Source organism: Vitis riparia, chromosome 14 (assembly GCF_004353265.1).
Source record: "Vitis riparia cultivar Riparia Gloire de Montpellier isolate 1030 chromosome 14, EGFV_Vit.rip_1.0, whole genome shotgun sequence".
NCBI lineage: Eukaryota > Viridiplantae > Streptophyta > Magnoliopsida > Vitales > Vitaceae > Vitis > Vitis riparia.
In genome coordinates, this window is record NC_048444.1 from 4,209,524 (window position 1) to 4,233,811 (window position 24,288).

General features: G+C 35.2%; 2 protein-coding genes across 2 annotated transcripts; both read left to right on the forward strand.

The window, feature by feature from the left end:
* Positions 1-322: 322 nt before the first annotated feature.
* LOC117930187 (uridine kinase-like protein 1, chloroplastic) lies at positions 323-14,298 on the forward strand. The gene is made up of 14 exons (XM_034850690.1): positions 323-713; positions 1,309-1,400; positions 2,567-2,636; positions 2,802-2,920; positions 7,643-7,739; positions 8,881-8,960; positions 10,032-10,226; positions 11,094-11,177; positions 11,271-11,331; positions 11,897-11,957; positions 12,927-13,020; positions 13,144-13,216; positions 13,537-13,619; positions 13,721-14,298. Exons 1-14 carry the CDS (start codon positions 521-523, stop codon positions 13,865-13,867), a joined length of 1,449 nt encoding a protein of 482 aa, XP_034706581.1. The 5' UTR covers positions 323-520; the 3' UTR covers positions 13,868-14,298.
* A 4,985-nt stretch (positions 14,299-19,283) lies between these two features.
* LOC117930023 (receptor-like protein EIX2) lies at positions 19,284-22,229 on the forward strand. Its single transcript, XM_034850470.1, has one exon. It carries the CDS (start codon positions 19,284-19,286, stop codon positions 22,227-22,229), a length of 2,946 nt encoding a protein of 981 aa, XP_034706361.1.
* Positions 22,230-24,288: the final 2,059 nt, after the last annotated feature.

Consider the following 24,288-nt stretch of genomic DNA (forward strand, 5'->3'; position numbering starts at 1 on the left):
ATTTATATATGGTGATATATTTTTTTTATTATAAATATTGAAAAATACATCTTGATAATGTGTTTAATAAGACTTGATTTGTATGACGCGAGTCTTTTTGCAGTAATCTAACTTCATTTTAATGTTTAAAGTTGGTAATATTTTAGGTAATTTTTTTAAAAATGTATTTGGATTATGAGACAATAATGAATACCTAAGCCATTTATAAATATTGAAATTAAGGCATGCGTAAGTCACTAAATTTGTTGCATTTAGCCTGAGATTGAATGGGAAAATGGAAGCACATGGCTGCGTTAGGATAAGCTCCAGGCTTTTGAAGTGAATGAAAGGTACCATTTCGTAAAGCAACAATTTCGTAAACGGGTAGGTAGAGAAGTAGGCACTAGCAGCCGAACTAAAGCGTGAGATTGTGAAGCCGAGAGGGTCGCGACAAAGCGGCTCAGAGGCTCAGACCCGGGCTTTGAACATAGCCTTCAACTCCTCCACTTCGCGGTGGTGCTGGAGAGAGGAAAGTGAAGCCATGCCGGAGGAGACGACGGCGATCGATTACGTGATGGAGGCAGCTTCCGGTCCTCACTTCTCCGGCCTCCACCTTGAAGGTCTCCTTTCTTCCCCTCCTTCTGCTACCTCTTCGCCTTCCGCGGCCGCTTCTGCTACTTCTTCGTTCTCTGCAACCCTACCTGATGGCGCTGCAAAACAGCCCTTCGTCATTGGTAAGCGTTGTTGTAACCTCACCGGCCTCATTGTTTGTTGTTTTTCTCTTTGAATGTGGTGCGAATTTGAGAAATGAGAGATTCGTCAGCTGTGGATGCGAGTTTTGAGGTTCAGGAGAAGCTAGTGGCGTTTTTTTTTTTGGGTTGGATTGCGGAGACAATTTGGGAGGCGGATTTGTGAATGTGAAATCTGAGGTCTGTTTAGTGAGGAACTGAGGAAAGGAGAGTTACTGTTGGAAGGTTTTCTTGGGTTTCGATTTTCTCTTTCCTTCTCTTTTCATTGGGTTTCTCAGCAACCAAACGGAGGGTGAATTTGATCCAAGGCTCTGCTTGCCGGAATGGAATGGGAATTTCGAGGTTTTGATTTCTTTTTGTCTGGGTCCTGTGGAGACAAAAAAATTAGCTGACTTGATTTTTAGGTGTTTGAGAACCGAAGAGTGGCGGACATGCGATTTTGGCTTTCTTTTACTTTGGTTTCCCGGCCACCAAAGATAGCAGTATTCTTCATCTGCTGGAATATATCCGCAATATTTGTACTTTTTTTTTTCTTTTCACTTTTATTGAAGTTTAACCCTTTCTAGTGGGTGTTGAGCAGGAGTTTCAGGAGGTACAGCTTCAGGAAAGACTACTGTCTGTGACATGATCATTCAACAACTCCATGATCACCGAGTTGTGCTTGTCAACCAGGTATGCTGGAGCTCATTTCACTCAAATGTAGTTCGGGTACAATGGCATTTCTTATTGGTTGTGACTGAAATTAGCTGAGGTTAACTTTCATGCAATAGAAGTAATAGCATCCTTGGTGTTTTTGAATCTTTGAGACGGGTCAGATTGAATTTTTATCCAATTAGGGTACAATTTATTTATTTCAAGTTTTAGTTTAGTTTATTTAATTTCTCTGCGTTTGAAATTTAGCTTGTTTCAGGTTCATATTTTCAAAGAAAATAAAGGGCAGTCATAAATTGGTTGCAAAGTAAGAAGATCTACTTAGCATATCTGTTGGATGTTTCAAGTTTGAAAGAGGATAACCTTTTCTCTGTGACCAAGTAGTATCCTTTTTTGACTGCATTGTAGGAGAACAAGGTGTTGGGTTCTTTAACCCTAGAATCTGATTGGTGAATGGACAAACTTTGCCTGGTTGTCAGGTTTCAGCATTCTTCAAACTAACCTGGTGAATACGTGTAGTGCTGGACGAGGATGGCTAGATAAAAAGACAATTGAAGCGAGATTATGTTTTCTTGTTTGTTGCCTATCTATATGGAACGATGCTTAACTCCATACCATCATTGAAAGAACCTTGTCTTACCCCATTACCTCAAAAGAGTTATTTGGATAGTTTTAAATTCACCTTTTCATTTTTATTTTACCTTTTTTGTAATGTTTAAGGGGATTCTTCTATTTGTTTGATATATATTTTTAAAGAAGTGAAATATTGATATTTATTGGAACCCCTGCCACAAAATGAGGTTAGACAAGGTTCCTTTTCATTGCTTTGAAGCCAAACAATGTTTTTCCTCTGTGTTGCACCTGTTTTTGACAATGCATATCAATAATAGAAAATGACTTACTTAATGCCCCTTTCAAAAGAATGAAATATTTTACATGGATATATCTGTTCCTTATATTTTGTTTGAACTTTTGTTGCATTGCTTTCTGTTGGTTGGCTCACTCTCCCACTCACCCCTCGGTCCCAACCCTTGAATTTATTAACTAATAGGTCTTTCAAAACTAGATCTACTTAGCCACAATCTTATTCCTCCGTCTCTCCTCATGTTTGGCAGATTTTCTATCTTTATTTAAAGACCTTTTCTTTTGCCAAACTTTCTAAAATATTTGATGTGGGTATTCTGTAGGATTCTTTTTACCGTGGCTTGACTGCTGAAGAATCAGAACGTGTACATGAGTATAATTTTGATCATCCTGGTATATCTATTCTTTATGCTTATTGGAGAGATTCACATTTTGTTCATTTGTATTAGGTTGAGATGGTAGCATTTTCAACTTCAACCTGTTTATGGTGCAACCTGGTGTCTCTGTATAAGGGGCATTCTTATGTATTTTGTTGAATACATGTATGTTTCTCTGTAGATGCTTTTGACACTGAACAACTTCTAGAGTGCATTGGAAAGCTCAAATCTGGGCAATCTGTCCATGTACCAATATATGATTTTAAGAATCATCGTCGATGTTCAGGAAGTTTTCGGCAGGTATGCACTTTGTCCCATATTGAGTGGAAAATGCTTTTTGAGTTAACTGGTGGAGGTTTTTACAAGGATGGGTTTGCATTGCACTACCATTGGGTTTTGGAAATAATCAAATTCTTCGCCAAGATAATAATATGGGAAAAACAAGTTGAATTATGTTACTGGAAATTTAATTTAATTGTACTAAGCCTGTTTCTATGATAGTCAAAATGTGTGTTCTCATCCTTTTTTTTGGTGATCGCTTGCTGGTTCTTCTCAAGAGTGGTGGGAAAGATGTACATCTTATTTGGGTATATTGCAGAGACAACAATCATGTAATTAATGATAACTGTCAACTTGTAGAAATTCTGAATCTCCGCCTTGTAATGTGAGGTCAGCCTTGTAAAGTTGACCTGGAGAACCTTGGATATGGAAGCATCAAAATTGATTCTAATCAAGAACGTTGTAGTTATAGCATCATCAGCATAGGCAAAATGATTGTTATAGAAGGTGTCTTGTTGGCATATAGATGAAAACAAGATTATCTCTATTACCTGTAGAAGGGCCAAGATAAGTAAGTAAAACCTAGCGTTAGTATCAGCTAACCATATCTTAGTTAAATTTCAAACAAGCATTAATAAAATTCAACAAAGCATTAATAAAGGTGTCCTTGCTATTTGGAGTTGATTACAAAAATCCTTATTTGTTCATGATTCATCTTAGGCATTTTGTTAAGTTGTAAGTTGTAATTACAACCTAATGCCTCAAACTTAAGCAGTGTCACTTTCCAACTGCTTTCTATTTTAGTCGTTATTAATAGTTGCATGTGACCAATGCTTTGCGCTCATTTTTTTTTTCAATCATTTAATGACCACTTAAATAGGAAGTAGCCTAGGGCGTTTAATTTTTTTTTTTTTTCCTTTTTTCCACTGACATCGTATATGATCTCTGTTGCCATTGTGAAAAGAACAAAGTGTTCTCTAATGCTTATTACATCCATTATTTATTGGTTTAAAAAATAGGAATACTGTATAAATGTTGTGAATGATGCATGGGAACAATATATAAAGGAAAGCAGTGCTGTGAATATGACGTTTGAGCTGCAAATGGAATTGTTCAAACTTTAAAGATTGAATTTTGAAGATTCAATTTATCATTTTTTTTTTTGATAAGTAGATTCAATTTATCATTTTTCACCATCTCATGCACTTCATTATTAAGTTGCACACATGTTCGAATTCTGTCTATGATGTTGCTAATATGCTTTGTTGAAGTTGTCATGTCTGGCGCATCATCTATATTGATATTGACACCTTGTCTGTTCTTGTTGGGAAAATTTTAGCCCACTCATGCATTTAATATTCCTTTTGACATTTTGTCAAGGATGGTGCACCTATATTTCAAACTCAAGGAACCATGTACAAGATAGTGTCTCTATTTGGGTATTTGATCCCACTGTTTTGTAAGTTGTTTTTTTCTGATAGGCAAATAAACAATATATTCATTAAATGGAAACAATGCCTAACAAAAGTGTGCACTAAAGTATACATAGTGTATATAAGGGCGCCAAAAGGCCACAACTAATCATGAGAAACACAAAAAATAACTCCCACCCACTACATAGAGCTCTACCAATCAATAAAGTCCAATATGGATGAAGAGCAATCTCCTATATATACCCTTGCCCATTCCAAATAATTATAGATAAATGATTATTTGATTGTTTTTTTTTCAGAATTTTCAAAGGCTCTCTTGTTTCTCTTCTTCCATATGGTCCATAATAGGTACAAAGGAGTGACTCTCCAAGCTTTTTTCCTCCTTTTTCCCAATGAAGGATCCGTGCCAACTCAATAGTGCTTTCCTTACTAAGGAGTGCTTAACCCACTTTATTCGACATAGAGCCTAAATCAACTACCACAAGATGATTGCTTTCGAGCAATGAAAGAGAATGTGGTCAACCTTGTCTTCTTCTTCTTTGCACATAAAATATTTATTTGACATCTTCCATTCCCCTCTTTTGAGTTGATCTAGTGTCAAAATCCCTCCTCACACAATTTCCAAAGCAAAAAGGCTAACTCTCAATGGGATCTAAGAATCCCACACCTAATTGGAAAAGAAAGCCTTCATTCTACCATTAGATAAAGAAGAATAAAGAGATTTAAATAAAAAAACTCTCCTACGAAGTCCTTCTTCGTAGCAAATCTTGAAGACCATTGATCAACAATTTTTTTTTTTTGTTTGTCATATCAAAACCAAATTTATAACCTAATTCAACTATGTTAAGGTAACTTTTGCCCAATCAAAAAATGGTTTTTAACAAAAGTTATGGTTTTGGCAATCCAAAGGGAAAACGACAAGAAATGAGATGATGATGATGAAAAAAAAGGAATAGTGAAAAATTATCTATGAAAGTTTGAAATTTTTTGATTGAAAGTGAAAGGCTAAAATTGGCCAAAATTAGAGTAAAATCTATTAATGAAAGAATTATCGGATTTCAAATTCACTAGAAATTAGTTTCTATGGTAAAACCACCTGTATACTTTGGGGCGTTTCCTTGATGCGCTTTTTTCTTTTTATTATATTGCGATTTATTCATGAAAAAATCAGTTTCTATGGTAAAAAAGTCATCAAGATATTTCATCAAGTTTGGTTGAAGATCTTAAAATTTCACATAAATTGATATTTGATTTAACTTTAAATCTAGATCAATTAAAATCTCAAATTAGGAATCCTAATGTCATTGATTAATTATTCACAATTAAGCTTAATTCATCATTAGCTACCTTCTAACAGATCTTATAAGAACTACATGATCTCACCGAATCTAGAATTAAGATTTCATTATATTCCTCATTCAAGGAAATTAAAAGAGAATATTTTTCCAAATTGATCAATTAATCAATCAATTCAATAAAAAATACCTTTCAATTTTAGCTTCAAGTGACTAATCCGCCATAAATCTTGACTTTAGATCCTTTTTCCTTTGAGAAAAATGAAATCTAGCACTTCATGTTTGTGAGATTTACTCTACATGACATGTTTGACTAGTGAGAAAATGAAAAAAAGTGTAAGAAAATTTTGTTATAAAAACTCTCTTACAAATGATCTAAACATGGCCAAAAAGCTGCAAAAAAAAAAAAAAAAAACTAAAAGATCCAAAAGTTCCAAATGAGAGTCTCAAACTCTTATTTATTTGAAGATCATATAAATGGACCCTTGACATCATCTTAGAGGTCTTCCAAAATCTTTCAAGTTGACCAATTAGCAATTGAAGAACTTTATATTCAGGTCCTCGAAGTTTGGCACTAGTGTGATCAATCTTGCTTAGACTTTCTCATAATTCGCATGAGCATGCGAAGTCGAAGAGGAGTTTCAACACCATTTTGCACCTTCCTGTCCATTTTTGCATGGGCATGCAAACTTAACCGCTCACTCTACAAATTTCATTTGGTCAAGTTTGCATGGCTATGCGAAATTGACTTTCTCCATGTGCAAATGCCTTTTAAACTCACTTTAAGCCTGTCTTTTATTGTGTGGTTGGCATGGCTATGCGAAACTTCATATAACATGTGAATTGAGTTTTCGAAACTCTCCAGAAATGCACCATTTGGTCTTGTTTGCATGGCTATGCAAATTTGACTCTTCCATGTGAAAACTTTCATCTCATTTTTTTTTTGTAAATTCCACAACTTGACCATCTCTTTGCATCATGGCAAACATAAGCCACCTTGAATCGATGACTAAAACATTGTCATTTACAACCCATCATTGTCTTCTTTCCTTATCTTTATCCCTCACCAAATTGACTCCCATTCTTCTCATGAGCTTAGCTCCCTTGATGTACAAATTATAATCAATTATACCTTAAAATTACTTCCACAACTTAAAAAGACTTGTTAGTAGTATTGCAAGAGTGCAAGTACGTTAATTGAGTGTTGAAGGCATAATTATTACTCAAAAGATGTGAAATCCATGATAATTATTATCTAAAATATGTTTTTTTTGAGTAGTTATCAGTCATTTACCCAAAAGAGCTTTGTTGAGCATGGACAAATTTCTAATGCCAAACTACCTTCCCTCTTGCCCATGCAAACTGTTGAACAGCTAACTAGGTGAGTCTTCTTCTCCCCCACCACCTTCCCTCTTGCCCATGCAATCTATCGAACGGCTACTAAGTGAGTCTTTTTCTCCATAGCCCCTCCCTTTGAAAGGAAATCCCTTTGGATCTTTTCTAGCCTTAACTCAACTTCCTCAGGATGACGAAAGGAGCCATGAAGTATATAGGCTAGCTTTATTAGAGTAAGTCTTCCTCCTTTTGATAAGTATTGTCTCTTCCAAGTAGTAAGCCCTTTTTGAAATCTTTCCTCCACTGTGTCCCAATCCTGACTAGATCTGAAAGGTCTCCTAATTTTTGTAAACTTAATTCATTTTTCATCAAATTTCATTACTTATGAATATGTTTTTGGTCTCCTTCACTTGCCTAGAAGAAATAGGCTTGTTAAGTTTGTAGAGTTGCTTCACTGAAAAATTTTGTTGCACAATGACATCTTATCTTCATGATCCCATGAAAACTGGGTATTGAAGTGCTAAGATATTTCAAAAAGTGGGGGCGCTTTAAAATTCCAGTGTTAGTGAAATTGTGTCGGTATTGCCTCAGCAGTGAGTTTTTTTTTTTTCTTTTTTCTTTTTCTTTATGAAGGAGTTTCCTTTATTTTTCTCAAAATATAAGTTAAATGTTGTTGTCAGGTAAACGTATCTGATGTAATTATCCTGGAGGGAATTCTTGTTTTCCATGATCAACGTGTACGCAACTTGATGAACATGAAGATTTTTGTTGACACAGGTATTACTCCTTGCATCTGATTGTTATTTCAATGGTTATTATCATTTCTTGGTACCCTTTTTTGGTTTTTTTCATGGAAATTATTATTCTTGGACATTTTTCTTAATCAGGGAGTGGTACCTAGTTGCTAGTCTGATTATGCATCCATTAGAGATCCCTTTAACCAAATGTTTAGTTTGTCTGCTCCACCTGATGCATAAACTAAGGGAAATTTTCTGCCTGTATAAAATGAGAACAGATAATTGTATTTTTCTGAGCATAATGGCAACCATGTTGATCCAGATGGTGTTACCAGATCAATACTTAATCAAGGAGAAAAATGATTTGTTTAATTGGCCTGGATTGTTGGGAAGTCAAAGTTTGTTGGCTTCAGTACTGAGCTTTTTAAGAGGGTTTTTGTACTCTGCCTCAAGGCAAGGTGGTTGAAGAAAACCTTGAGACTTAAAAGAAAAAGAAAAGCGAAAGAGAAAAGAGAGAAAAAGAAGATCGTGATGCATGCTCCTGAGACAAGGTTTGGTCAAAGCTGCATTGTCCGCACCTTTTCTTGGCTTTCACTCATAAGCATATAGCTCCTCAAGTAGTTAACCATTTGCCTTTGCATTTGGCTTTTTCTTCTAAAGTCGTGCCATGTTTTGCATGTTTTGGTATCTTTATCTATGGTGTTGTGTAATTTAAATTATCTCAGAATGTTAATATTTGTCTTATTATGTTATTTTGATTATAAGATGTCTAAAAATTGTGCTAAAAGAAATTTAAATATAAGAATGGGAAACCAGAATTACATTTTATGCTTTGACAAATGCCTTGCTTCTATATACTTTGACCTTGACAAACACTAAGGCTTACAGTGTTGTATTGGGTCTTGATCCTTTTTGTAAATTTTTATTTTAATTTAATTTTACTAGAAAATGAGTGAGCTTGGGCCTTAAGCATTACATATGCTGAGGTGTTAACGTTTATTTGCTTTCACCTTTTAAATATACTAGTATTGATATCTGTTTTATATTGATTTTTTATTTTTGCAAAATTGGTCAGATACTTGCATCATCTTTAATGGGCTAAACATTTTTGTCCTATTTATCTGCCATTGTTTGCCTCTTATTTTTGGTCTCACTCTCTTGTTGGAACTACTGGCTTCTAGATGCTGATGTGAGGCTTGCCCGTAGAATAAGGCGTGACACAGTTGAGCGGGGTAGGGATGTAAATTCTGTTCTTGAGCAGGCAAGTCCCTATACTCAATCAATTCATTCCTTGCTTTAAAAAAAATGTTCAGTAAATACTTAAAATCTACCTGAAATTTCTGAATTATAGATGACCAAGATTACAGGTTATGCCATGTACATTTAACATTTTTAGGTCATAAATGGAGGGATTTGTATCACTTTTTAAAGTTGTAAAAAGTGGTATAATTGGCCACCTAACTTGAGCTGATGATGCTGACGTAAGAACCTCATAGTATGTGACTAGTATTTTAGAATCCATGATGTTTTTAATATCATGATCTTTTATGTTGAATAATGTCATTTTCAGCAAGCACTTGATTTCTTGCTCTTTATGATTATAAGTTGAAATTCTTGTGCTAATGTTATGTGGTTTCCTGAATGTCTTGTTCAACTTGGTTTCAGTTATATGTCTGGTTTTTAAGAAGGAGGTTCAACAGAAAGCCATTGTGTGACAAGTATGTATAACTAAATAATTTTAAAATATCTTGTTCTTATGTAAGAAGATCAAGAATAAGGAAACAGTGTCCTTCACATCATCATGCGGACAAATTCAAGTTTCTATGTGAAGGAGGGGATATGCAAAAGAATTTTCATCTACCTAGTAAGAGACAAATTTCATATAACACTAGGAAGAATGAGATGGTAGGTGAAGGTGCACATGTAATTCATCTTTGTCAATGTGTTGTATTTGTCTCTATGCTACCTGGAGCCAATTTTTGGCCAACATGATTTGTAGTGAAGAAGTTGCATAACTTAGATATTGCATTCTGCAGATGCTGCCTTTATTTTTGTGCTGTGGTGTGCTATTGGGAATATATAACAAGGAGTTCTTCTTCTTCTTATTATTTCTAACCTGTGGACAACAATTTTGTTTATGGAGCTGCTAACTTTATGTTAGTTCTGCAGGACCTTTAAAATTGTGACACTTACAACAAAGCCACTTTGGCATGTTTATTGTCAAATGAAAGGACAGAACTAACCCATAGATTTTGTCACATATGGACCCTTCAAATTCTCTTATTTTTCTATTTCTCACTCTAATATAGCAAGTATTATGTTGATTATGCAGTATGCAAAGTTTGTCAAGCCCGCTTTTGATGATTTTGTTATGCCATCAAAGAAGTATGCTGATGTGATCATACCCCGGGGAGGGGATAATCATGTTGCCATTGATTTGATCGTGCAACATATCCACACAAAACTTGGTCAGCATAATCTCTGCAAAATTTATCCCAATGTAAATGTTATTCAATCTACATTCCAGGTATGCCTATCATCTGTTACTAATTAGATTTTATAAGCTTTTTAAGATTACATTCAGCTTTGTGGTGAAACATATTTGGCTGTTTTTGCTTATCTACACACAGCATAAAATGTTTCCTTTGTCTTATAAATCAGTCGTCATCTCATTGATGTGCCATAATTCCTAAGTATGCTGATCAATGATCAGTGATCTAGCCTGAACATTGAATGATAGTGAACAGAACAAAGGAGCAAGACCTTGGATACGTGCAAAAGATTGCATCAAATCTGGCTGGTGCTGGAGCTGGACAATTATAAGAAATTCAAAAGTACATTGAATAGTTGGAATAACAATAAAATTCCGGTTTCTGTCTCTGGGTTATGGCAGAGCATAAATCCTCAATCAATAAAATACTCAAGCAGAAAGAGCAAGAACCTAACCTATGATTCGGGAGTCAATGTGCTGTTAAGATATTCAGATTGTGATGTGAAAGGAAAAAACCTTTCAAAGATGAAGAGCTCTCCGACCAAAGTTTAAAGGATCTCTTCAGTCGGACGCTTTTTGAGTGGTCTAGGGACTCTTTGGAGTTGGATTTCCCCTCTATGTTGAATTTCCTTGATACTCTTTTTTGTGGTTAGCTTTGCTTTGCTTTGTTAGTGTGGACCATCTTTGTATGAGGTGTGTTTTGGCTTTTTTCTGTGTATGCAGCCTGTATACATAGAACGCCCCCTCCTTTTTGGCGCTTTTAATGCATGTTCTTGAAAAAGGAAAAAACCTTTGTTCTCTCCTCTACTTCCTACAATTTTGAGTGCCATGTAATTACTGTTTTATATCTTCCATCTGTTGGTGGTCCTTTATTAATACTCATATTGGAGATCTATGTTACAGATAAGAGGTATGCACACACTGATTCGGGACCATGAAATATCAAAGCATGATTTTGTTTTCTATTCAGATCGTCTTATTCGACTGGTACTCTCTGCTGTATAGCTTATCAAAATTCTTCACTTGACTAGATGTCTTAAAAAGTATCAAAGATGGCTGCTTCTTGAATTTTATTTTCAGGTTGTGGAGCATGGCCTTGGCCATTTGCCATTTACTGAGAAGCAAGTAGTCACTCCAACAGGTTTGTTAGGGATAAAAATGAGAAGGATTATGCACTTTTTTTCTTCTTGTCTGGGTGTAATTTTTTGATAGCCTATGACTAAATAGACAATATGCCTTCATATATGCTTAGAAAGGAGCTATGCGCCAGCCACAAGTGACTGGAATAAGGTTTAGTTCAGTATAAGTGATAAGCATTCCATATGACATTTCACTTATAAGGTCACTTTTTGTCACGTAAAACAATGTCCATGTTCATTCCATGGTATGAAGTAGTTTTTTAATGTCTTGCTGTTACTCTTGTTCAGTCTCCTTGTCTTTTCTTGTCAGATAGTTTTGGAATATTAGTTACTGAAATTAGGCAAACAAAACATTTGAGTTTCTTCTCTGTTTCTGTTTTATTTAGATATTAGCTTCTTATATTTCTGTTTGTAGCCATTTTTTATGGTCTAAAAAGTGTGCACATTCACATGCCGGTTCAAGTAGTTCGAATGTTTAGTTTTGAGAAATTTTCATGTTATATTTTAAGTTGGCTATAAAAGAACTGTTCTTCATATCTCTGAAATTGTGCTTTTATTCTAGTTCAGGATCATTATATACTGGGGTTGACTTTTGCAAGAAACTATGTGGAGTTTCTATTGTCCGAAGGTGAGCCTTGAATCAGATATCGTTATTGGCAATTGTGATTGTCTGGTGAGAGGTATGCTTGAATCATCATTATAAAGAATCAAACAAAGAGACAAATATTATCAAAGACAACTTCCTCTCTTTAGAATCCTAATTTCTTTCTACTGAACTGTTATTTGATATTTATGAGCATTAGGCTAGTTGGCACAATCCAGATACTTTTTGCCCTTGATTTTATTTTTATTTTCCTTTTGTGGTTCCTAAAGACTAAGAAATTGCTTCTGATGGATATTTTGTTTTTCTTGTTTCATAAAAATCTGTGAATGCTTCAGGTAGAGGTTCCCCCCCCCCCCCCCCCCCCCCCCTTATGAAGTTTTCAATTGAAGTCCTAATGAAGTTGAATCAATATCTGCATTGGTTTTTCCCACTATTTCCGATTTCATTTTTCCCATTGTCTAGGTCCAGAGGATTGATATCCATTACAATATCTTGCAATTTATCCTATCCAAAGGCAAAAATTGTCCAAGTATAGTTTTGAGGTTCTGGTTCTCCTTCCATTTTATACTTTGCATATTAGCATGCTCCTTTTTAGGCCTTTCAATGGAACGCTTCTCTCTTTTTTCTGCTTTTGCCCTAACTTTTTGGTTGAATATTCTGAACTCACTTTAATTTTTACAGTATATTGGATATGCTGGCAAAGAAGTCCCTTTCTGCCTACACTTATTTTATCCTCTGCTACTTTCTAATACTTCAAACTTTTAGCTTGTATAAGCATCCTTTTATCATTTCCTTCTTTAAGTTCCTCATGTGAATGTGGTGAAACCTTGTTACAAGAAATATGAGTTCCAGTGAGCTTCAGTTGGTCATGTCCAGCATTTATTGTTTTGGATGCTGGGAACATTCTTGATGGTAGAAGTGTGCTTTGTAATAGTTTACTGACTTTCTATGCCTCCACAAATGTTTTGACAAAGTTCTTTCTACCATTTGTAGTGGTGAAAGTATGGAGAATGCATTACGTGCATGTTGCAAAGGAATAAAAATTGGAAAAATTCTGATTCACCGTGATGGAGATAATGGGAAACAGGTATGGTTGTACAGTTTTGTGTCAAGAAAATTTTCTGCTGGATTCAAGTGTTTTGCTTTCTCTTCTTCTTGTAAGATTTGTGTATAAGTAATTTTTATTATCTAATTTGCTGACTCTAAGCAGCTCATATATGAGAAACTTCCCAAGGACATTTCAGAACGGCATGTCCTGCTTCTGGACCCAGTTCTTGCTACAGGTAGCTGTTTTGTAATCCCTGTGTTTCTCTGAAGCTCTATTGTCACTTGCTTTCTTTTGAGGTTCCTATCCATCTTTCATAGTTACATGAAAGGATTGAATGATGTAAGAACATCAGTAGAAAGAGTTGCATTATTTTTTAGAACTTCTGATTAGAAACAAATTTAAGAGAAACATGAAGAAGAAAGAAAGAAGAGATCCCTTCAAAAATAGGAAAAATTCTTATAAAAATGAAAGGGTTTAGAAGCTAACGATTGAAAGAAAGGCAGAAAAATGAGTCATTTTGAGCCTAAACGATCTTGGCTGATGTCTTCTTTGAAGGGAATTCTGCTGGCCAAGCAATTGAACTACTCATTCAGAAAGGAGTTCCAGAATCTCATATAATATTCCTAAACCTCATCTCTGTGAGTCCCTCTCCGACCCCAACTGCTGATATTTACTTAATCTTCGTACAATTCCAATTTCTACATATGTTGATCCCACTGTTTACTAATGTTAAACCTAGGCGCCTGAGGGAATCCATTGTGTTTGCAAACGGTTCCCATCCCTGAAAATTGTGACTTCAGAGATTGATGTTGCATTGAATGAAGAGTTCAGGGTGATACCAGGCATGGGGGAGTTTGGTGACCGGTACTTCGGCACTGACGACTGATGATATGACGGTGTGGATTTCAAAGGAATCTGGTTGTATGAATTGTTTTAACTATATATAACTGGATGGAGGAACATGTCTGCGAAATGAAGTGTTCCCCCCAAAAGCTTTGTCAGGCGTTCAGAAAATATGAATAAGAATATTGAAGCAAACAAATTGAGTTGGAGATGGTTGCTATGAATGGTTTCTCCTGCAATGAGATGGTAGTGGATGCAACCAATACATCTTCTTTATTACATGCCTGAATACTAAATGCAATTTATAAACCACAATTGAATTTTGTTGGTGCACCATATGAGATGCCAATTTGTTTTGGTTATTGATATTCTTCTATAATACATATGGAGCTTAGGATTTTTTTTATTTTTTTATTTTCTTGAGATGATTTTTGTCAATGTCCAAATTGAGCAAAGTTTGGATGGTTGGTTTAAGTTGAAGGTGCTGCAAGGATGGTGTATTTGGATTGGGAACAGAGACTTGTGATTCAATACGAGGGCCTAATGGATCTGATTAGTGAAAAACGATGCTTAAGCACTAATTATATCATCATTGCATTGGAATTTGGATGGACAATTGACATTGTGGATGAATCTCCATTATAGGTAACATCTAGAGGGGTGAAGAAGTGTTCTTAAAAATACTGAGATGGTACCTCACAAATGCTAAATACTCCGTGATATTTCGATGTTTACTTTTTCAATGTTATTAACAAGCAACCAAAAACACATGCAAGAATTGATGTACCAACACTCTCCTAAGAAGCTAGTTAATGTAATTCATATGTAAATGAGTCAACACTTGCCAATCAAGATTTACAAAGAATCTTAACTATTCAAAACACATTTTCAAATATCCATCAAAATTAAAACCAAGAAATTATGTCACATAATTCTAAAGATAAATCGATGAAAATTTTATAAGCTAAGATAAACAAAATGAAACGAAGGGATAGGGATAAAGACCATGACACTGCAAGTGATAAAAAAACATCAACTATAAAGAAAATAACCAAGTAAAAAGATTTACTAGCCTAAGACCTTCAACCCTCTCATAAATTATTTGTCTACTATCTTCAAACTTTAGTTATTCACCTTCTTCTTTCAAAACATACTTGGAGTTCACACCAAACTTGATTTTGACCTCTTTTTGAATCCACACAAGAAGAAATTTGGGTTTTACCCTAAAGATGACAAATATGAGAGTAGGGATGAAATTTACTTTGAATCAAATATTTTTAAATGAAATTTTCTCCCCTAAAAGATATTTTCAACTAAAAACTCATAAAATTTTCTCATTTGACCATAAAATTTTGAGGTTCTAGAGAGTTTCATAAGTGCTTATTAATAAAGGATAATCTCATTTGGCTAAGGCATCAAGCACTTAAGAGGATTTCTAGCCTTGTAAAGCATTCCTATGCTATATAAGTCTCATTCTTCCAAACCCTCTAAATGTTGCTTCCTTTGTTGTTTCTAACTTTCGAGCCGTGTGCCTTGCTTAGGAGAGCGAACTAAGGATTGGGGAAAAGCCAATCTAACAATGTCAAGTGACTCTTATTTAAGTGTTGCACATGAGTTTAGGAAACATTTCTACTCTAAGATATTTTCCTTTTGTTTTTTTTTATTAAAGCAAAAAAAAAAAAAAAAAAAAAAAAAAAAATCTTTCCATCTAATAAGTTAACAAAAATTAAGGCTTTTGGAGGGACTAGTGATGGTACAACAAGTTTTGAAAATGTATAAAACAAGTATCAACTCGAGTATAAATTTTGAAGGTACACCATAACTCACTAAGTGGAAAATTAGAAATAGGTAAGTCTTGATTTGTATACCTTTCAATCATTTGAAAAGCAGTAGGCAAAATCACAAGAAATAAAGTGGGTAATGAATATCTTTTTGTATTATTTTTCATTCATATTTCAATATTCTATTCTAAATCAAATACTCGAGTGGATTTTCTATTTAACACATGCAATATTACATGACTAACGCAAATTGGATTTATTCAAAAATTTTTGAGGTCGAGCAAATCTATGAAGTAGAATATGTCAAATTAACTTCTTTTAATTGTTATTCATTCTTTCAAATTAAATGAAATGATTTTACTAAGTTTTTGTTATTAAAACAAAAAAAAAAATAGTAACTTTTATATATATCCATATAAAAGATCCTCTACTTCTAATTTCTTTTGAAAACAATTTAAAAAAATTGTTTTTAAAAATAATTTTCAAAAATTGTTTTCTAATGTTTTGTAGAACAAATGTCTATTGAGAAACTTAAAATGTTTTTAATTTGTTTTGTATGTTTTTAAATATGTTTTAAAAATAAATTTCATTTCTCCATATTTGCATAATTATTGTTTAAAATAATAATAAAAAAACAAATGAAAACAACTAAAAGATGTTATTTGAAAACACTATATTTTTTACTTTTAAGAACATAAAATATTTTTTGTTCTCTAGTTGTCCTATTTATTTATTTATTTATTTATTTTTGTTTTGAAGAATAAAAAACCATTTTTGAAAACATTTATCAAATAGACGTTAGACTCTATGCTTACTAAAAGACAAACAAAAAAACTAATGAAATCGAAATTTAATGACAATCTAAAATAATTTATTATTTACATTTTCCAACCAACATAATCCGTTGGTAATAGAGATGGTCCAAATCCATTCAATAGTTTGTTGCTAAATTTTATTTATTGGTGATGAAAAATTCATATCGATAGACTTTTGCCAACACACTTTTTCTCAACCACTATATGTTAGAATTATCCGTTGATAAATGTTTATTCCGATAGTGTATATTAGTTGGGAAAAGTAAAATTTCTTGTAGTATCAGTACTACCTTACCATAATCTTTATTTTCTTTCATAGAGACCACTATATTTGATGTCGCTACACTAGAGTAGAGGTGTCCAATGGGCCATGCTACTGGGCCAACGTGCCTATCCGGCACGACCCACTAACAAATTTTGCTGGGTTGGGCCAGCCCATGCAAGCCAAATAGGTGGCCCATAAGCCCACAGGCTAATCGTGTCGTTCCATGCCAGGGGCTGTGCCGTGTCGGCGGGCCATGGCCCATGGGCCACTTGTTTTATTAAAAGTTTTAATTTAATTTTTTTAAGTTTTTCTGTCTTAAGTTTTTTTCATTATTAAATAAAATTTCTTTTTATTACTTTAAACACCTCTAATAATTATACTTTTTTTAATACATCTCTAATAATTATATATTTTTATATTTTTATATTTTATATTTATATTTATTGAGTTTGTAATTGTAAAATTTATAGAATTGTTAGTTTTTTTGTTTTTTAAAATAGTAAAAAAATTATATTTGAATTTGTTTTTTTTATTTATCAAAATAACAATAAATTTAAAATAATGGAATATAAAAGGAAATGAAGTATAAAAAAATAATTATTTTATTCAATATTTCAATAAATTACATGAAAAAAAAAAGGAGACGGCCGACATGATGGCATGATGGCATAGCGGACTGTTTCCTTAGGCCCAACACGACTTGCTTCTTTGGGTTGTGCCAACCCGGTTTAGTCTTTTGGTGTGCCAAGCCACGGGCCAAAATGGGCGGCCCGACCCATTGGACACACCTCTACACTAGAGATCACCCTACCATCTATAATCTACCATCACCGCTACCTTTTCTTGAGGTGACCACTGTACCACATGTCACCTCACTATCATCATCTATATCTCATTTCCTAGAAGTTACTATATCAAATGTTATTGCATTGGAGACCATTACACCAAATGTCATTCTACCATCTCCTATATCACCTCTCCTAGAAACCACCATATTAGATATCACCTACCTGAGATCACCCCACCATCTACCATCTTACCATCACCTACACGTCTTCCCATAGAGACTACCATGCATCATACCCCCACACATGTTACACAACTAAATGTATTCCCACCTAGGCGAAGTTGTGATCCATGTAGACGTCGAGCCTTGCCTCCATTAGCTCTATCTCAATTTACACATATGGAGACATGGCAAATTGCATGGATATATTCAACTAATATGTCTTTGTATCATAGGCGGTCATAGAGAAAGAGGAAGACCCCATCATGTGGTACTCATTGAGGAATGTTTTTCATTTTTTGTGTTTATTTTCATTTGTATTATGTTGTTATTTTTTTTGTTATGAACAAATTATTATATATTTAAATGAAAATATGATAAATTTTAAATTTAAATTGAACTTATATACACGTGATATTATATACCATTTACATTATAGTATATAAAAAATAATTAATTAATATAATAATTTATATTATTTTTTTTTCTAGGTAGGCTTTCATAATTTATTTGTTTTAAATAAATATGATTTATTATATTTAATTTATATTGAAATATAATTAAGTAATTATATTTATATTAAATATAGTACCAATTGTTTTAATAAAATTAAAAAAATATATTTTTATATCAAATTAAAATTATCAATTATTTAATTTCATATATTAATATTTTTTAAAATAATCATATAATTTTATTAACCACTCACATATTTTTAATAAATATAAAATAAAAATAATATAATTATTTTATTTTAAAAAATTAAAGTTAAACATTTCAAATGAAACAATATAATTTTATATATATATAAATTTTAAGTTAAAGCTATAGTTGATGACGATGACTTTCACCATTTTAAAAAAAAAAATTAAAACTGTAATTATCAATCATGACTTTAACTTTAAGGTTAAAACTGTAATTGGTGATTGTGACTTTAATTTTTTTTCAAAATAGTCAAAGCTGTAGTTTCCAACTACGGTTTTAAAAGTTATAGTTGTGGTCGGTGATTACGATTTTGATCATTTAAAAAAAATGAAAATTGTTGTCACCAATTACAATTTTGTGACGTTGAGGTGTACGTGGACAAGACGCACTGAATTGGACAATTTTGGAATCAAGTTTACTTTATGATTTTTTTTTTGTCAAACTTACTATTTTTAGTCAAAAACTCTCTTTTAATTCTTTCTAATGAGATTGTCGCTTGACTTAAGCTCAATGAATTAGATTTGCTTTTGTTTCCTGTCTTTTGATTTTTATTGAGCGAGCACGAGAATATAGGCTAACCTTTTCATTTTCTTCCTTTGCTGCTTCTTGCATTCACATTTGTAGTACCCACCACGGTCCCTTGTTTATGAGAAAGAGAAAACTTAGATGTGAGTCACGTGATGATCCATTACGTTAATCCATCAAGTTAATCCAACAAGTAACGATGAATTACTTGAAATCATGTATTATTAGTCAGCAACGTCTGCTTCATGTTTTCATCCCTTAGAAAACGTCCAGTGACAAAACTATGGGCTGTATGTCTATATATATAGAGCTTCACCACAGGTGGCCTCTGAATAGCACAACGTCTTCCAGTGGCGACAAGCATGGCTAATAACAACGTCTTCATTCAACTTCTTTTTCTTATCATCATGTCCTCATGGTTTCTTTTCCATGAAATCATTAAAGTTGGCTCCTGCCAGGGTGATCATCAAAGGGGTTGCATTGACACTGAGAAGGTGGCTCTTCTCAAGTTCAAACAAGGCCTTACAGATCCTTCGGGTCGGCTCTCATCTTGGGTCGGGGAAGACTGCTGCAAATGGAGAGGCGTGGTCTGCAACAACAGGAGCGGTCATGTCATCAAACTCACAGTGCGTTATCTTGATGGTGACGGAACAGAAGGCGAGTTGGGTGGTAAGATCAGTCCTGCTTTGCTTGACTTGAAATATTTGAATTACTTAGACTTGAGCATGAACAATTTTGGAGGGATTCCAATCCCCGAGTTCATTGGTTCGTTGGAGAAGTTGAGATATCTCAATCTCTCTGGTGCATCCTTTGGTGGACCTATTCCTCCACAACTTGGAAATCTTTCCAGCCTGCATTACCTTGATCTTAAGGAATACTTCGATGAGTCAAGCCAGGATGATCTTCATTGGATATCGGGTCTTACTTCGTTAAGACACCTTAATTTAGGAGGTGTAGATCTAAGCCAGGCTGCAGCTTATTGGCTTCAAGCTGTTAGCAAGCTTTCTTCTCTTTTGGAGTTGCACCTACCTGCTTGTGCACTTGCAGACCTTCCTCCCTCTCTTCCATTTTCCAGTCTGATCACATCTCTTTCAGTCACCGATCTTTCCAACAATGGTTTCAACTCCACAATACCCCACTGGTTATTCCAGCTGAGGAATCTTGTGTATCTAGATCTCAGTTCGAACAATCTGCGAGGCTCAATTCTAGATTCTTTTGCAAACAGGACTTCTATTGAAAGATTAAGAAACATGGGTAGTCTGTGCAATTTGAAAACATTGATCCTTTCTCAGAACGATTTGAATGGGGAAATAACTGAACTGATTGATGTTTTATCTGGGTGCAACAGCAGTTGGTTAGAGACGCTGGATCTGGGCTTCAATGATCTGGGTGGTTTTCTTCCTAATTCCCTAGGAAAACTCCATAACTTGAAGTCTCTTTGGCTTTGGGATAACTCCTTTGTAGGCTCAATTCCGAGTTCAATTGGAAACTTATCGTATTTGGAAGAATTGTACCTCTCAAATAACCCAATGAATGGGACCATCCCTGAAACTCTTGGACGACTTTCCAAGTTGGTTGCGATAGAGCTATCTGAGAATCCACTGACGGGAGTTGTAACAGAGGCTCATTTTTCAAATCTTTCAAGTTTAAAGGAGTTTGAAAACTATAGAGTGACCCCAAGAGTTTCCCTGGTCTTTAATATCAGTCCTGAGTGGATTCCTCCCTTTAAACTCAGCTTCCTCAGAATAAGATCATGCCAAATGGGTCCCAAGTTTCCCGCATGGCTTAGAAATCAAACCGAGCTCACCTCTGTAGTGCTCAGTAATGTTGGGATCTCAGGCACCATACCGGAGTGGTTTTGGAAGTTGGATTTGCATCTTGATGAGCTGGACATCGGTTCTAATAACCTGGGTGGCAGGGTGCCAAACTCAATGAAGTTCCTTCCTGGAGCCACCGTTGATTTGGAAGAAAACAACTTTCAGGGGCCCTTGCCATTGTGGTCATCCAATGTGACGAGACTGAATTTATATGACAATTTCTTTTCTGGCCCAATTCCTCAGGAGCTTGGTGAAAGAATGTCCATGCTGACAGATCTAGATCTCTCCTGGAATGCTCTAAATGGCACCATTCCCCTCTCCTTCGGGAAACTAACTAACTTATTGACCCTTGTCATCTCCAACAATCATTTGTCTGGAGGAATTCCAGAATTTTGGAATGGTTTACCTGACCTATATGTTTTAGACATGAACAACAACAATTTATCTGGTGAGCTGCCAAGTTCTATGGGTTCCCTAAGATTTGTTAGATTCCTAATGATAAGCAACAATCATCTTTCTGGCGAAATTCCTTCAGCTTTGCAGAATTGCACAGCCATTCATACTCTTGATCTTGGAGGCAACAGATTTTCAGGCAATGTTCCAGCATGGATAGGAGAAAGGATGCCTAACTTGCTTATTCTACGCTTACGATCAAATTTGTTCCATGGGAGTATTCCATCACAATTGTGCACTCTTTCATCTCTCCACATACTGGATCTTGGAGAAAATAATTTGTCGGGATTCATTCCCTCTTGTGTGGGGAATTTGAGTGGCATGGCCTCTGAAATCGACTCTCAACGATATGAGGCCGAGTTGATGGTATGGAGGAAAGGAAGAGAAGACTTGTACAAAAGTATTCTTTATCTGGTTAATAGTATGGACTTGTCAAACAATAACCTATCTGGAGAGGTGCCTGAAGGAGTAACAAATCTTTCAAGACTTGGCACCTTGAACTTGTCCATAAACCATTTGACAGGAAAAATATCAGACAAGATTGGGAGCTTACAGGGGTTAGAAACTCTTGACCTCTCAAGGAACCAGCTTTCAGGCGTAATCCCCCCAGGTATGGCTTCTTTGACTTCCTTGAATCACTTGAACCTGTCGTATAACAACCTGTCAGGTAGAATTCCAACAGGCAACCAGTTGCAAACCCTGGATGATCCATCCATATATGAGAACAACCCTGCACTCTGTGGGCCTCCAACAACAGCCAAGTGCCCTGGTGATGATGAGCCGCCTAAACCACGCAGTGGGGACAGTGAAGAGGATGAGAATGAGAACGGAAATGGCTTTGAAATGAAGTGGTTCTACGTGAGCATGGGGCCAGGATTTGCGGTGGGATTTTGGGGAGTTTGTGGCACCCTAATAGTCAAGGATTCGTGGAGGCATGCTTATTTTAGGCTTGTGTATGACGTGAAAGAATGGCTGCTCATGGTTATCTCACTGAATGTAGCTCGTCTGCGGAGGAAACTGAATCTGGGTAGTATTTGAATAACTTTCAGTAGTTTCTTGAAAGAAATGAAGGCTTGTATGCAATGGTGTTTGGCTTTGTTTACATTCTTATAATATAATAAAGTATTGAGTCCAAGCTTTTCCAATGTGCATCTACGTCTCTGGTTTTTTCTTCTATCTTCTGGTAAACACCTATATTTGATAACTCAGGGACACTGCCAAAGACAGAAAACAAAGAATAAAACAAATAACTATTAAAATTATTTGATTAAACTATTTTGCTATTTGAATCAATAGATTCAATAGCCAGGGTTCGATTATGTGAAGTCATGCTCTGTCAGCAACTTCATCATCATCTTTCAGTGTATGTCCAATGACAAGCTTTAGGGTAATTGCATTTGTTCCTATATATAGAGCTTCACGGTATGCTACTTCAGCAACTCGCAGACAAACATGGCTACTATCAATGCCTCTTTTGAACTTCTTTTTCTTTTCATTATGTCCTCGGGGTTTCTTTTCCATGAAACCCTTAAAACAGGCTGCAGTGAAGGTCATCACCATTGGGCAGCCTGCATTGAAACTGAGAGGGTAGCTCTTCTCAAGTTCAAACAAGGCCTTACAGATCCTTCTCATCGATTCTCATCTTGGGTAGGGGAAGAGTGCTGCATGCAAATGGAGAGGCCTAGTCTGCAACAACAGGATTGGACACATCATCAAACTCAATCTGCGTAGTCTCAATGATGATGGAACAGATGGCAAGTTGGGCGGTGAGATCAGTCTTTCTTTGGTTGATTTGAAATATTTGAATTACTTTCTTGAGTGGTAGTGCATTCTGTGGACGTAGGGATCACGTTGATCGCGGGATCATGTTAAAAATATCATGTTCTTTATTTTTTTGCTTTTGTATGTGCGTGATTTTATCAACATTCACTTCTTATAAGTTAATCCACATGGCTTAAGTTTCCTCCACTGCAAAGGAGCATTTGGCTTTCCCTAACCATTTTCCAATACAAAATCATAAGTATGCTTCCATGAAACTGTGCCCCGGACCTCTTTAACTTCTCTTGAAAATTGATGGTTCTCGACTAAAGTGTTGAAAAAAATAGGCTTTCCCACAAGTGTAAATCAATGGAAGCAATATAAATAGAATAACAGAAAATAAATGAGCACACAAGATTTACGTGGTTCCCTCAAATAACTTGAGGTACGTCCACGACGACCGGTAGGTCAGTTTCTTCCACTATCACCAAAAGAGTTTACAAAGTGGCCAAAAGGCATAAGCCTTACAAACACACCAAGGTGTAAATCACAAGAGGAAAATACCTCACAAAAGTAAACCAAATCTCTAAGAACAAACCGCAAGAAACCCCAAATATCAAGTGAAGAAACGTTACCCACTTGAAGAACAAACTTGCCGATTGTGTAGCACCAAAAATGGAGAAGAAGAAGGCTGATTTTTGTTTTGAACCAAAAAGGTATCCCAAAAGTCTTCTTTCCGACCAAGATGATGAACCAAAGGAAAAGACCAAAAGACTTGTAGTTTTTTTTTTTTCTTTCCTTGAAGACTTCAAAACCAATCTTGAATATGCCAAGAGTCATGTGCTAACCAAGGTGTTGGCCAAAAATAGCAAAACCATATTTAGTAAAGTTAAGAGTCCCACAAAGGAGGGAAACCCAACAATTCTCCCCCTCCCGACTTATGTGGAGGATTCGACCATTCCCGCCAATAGTCGACACTTCTCATGCTTGTCCTTAGTCAATGCCTTAGTCAACATATCCGAAGTGTTATCATCAGTGTCAACTTTTTCAAGTTGCAACAACTTATTATTCAAGACATCACGAATCCAATGATATCTAACATCAATGTGTTTCGACCTCGAATGAAATGAAGAATTCTTACTCAAGTGGATTGCACTCTGACTATCACAATGAAGGACATACCTTTCTTGTTTCAAACCCAACTCTTGTAAGAATTTCTTCAATCACAATAATTCTTTGCAGGCTTCTGTAATGGCGATGAACTCAGCTTCTGTGGTGGAGAGAGCAACACATTTCTGTAATCTTGATTGCCATGTCACTGTTCCCCCTGCAAAAGTAA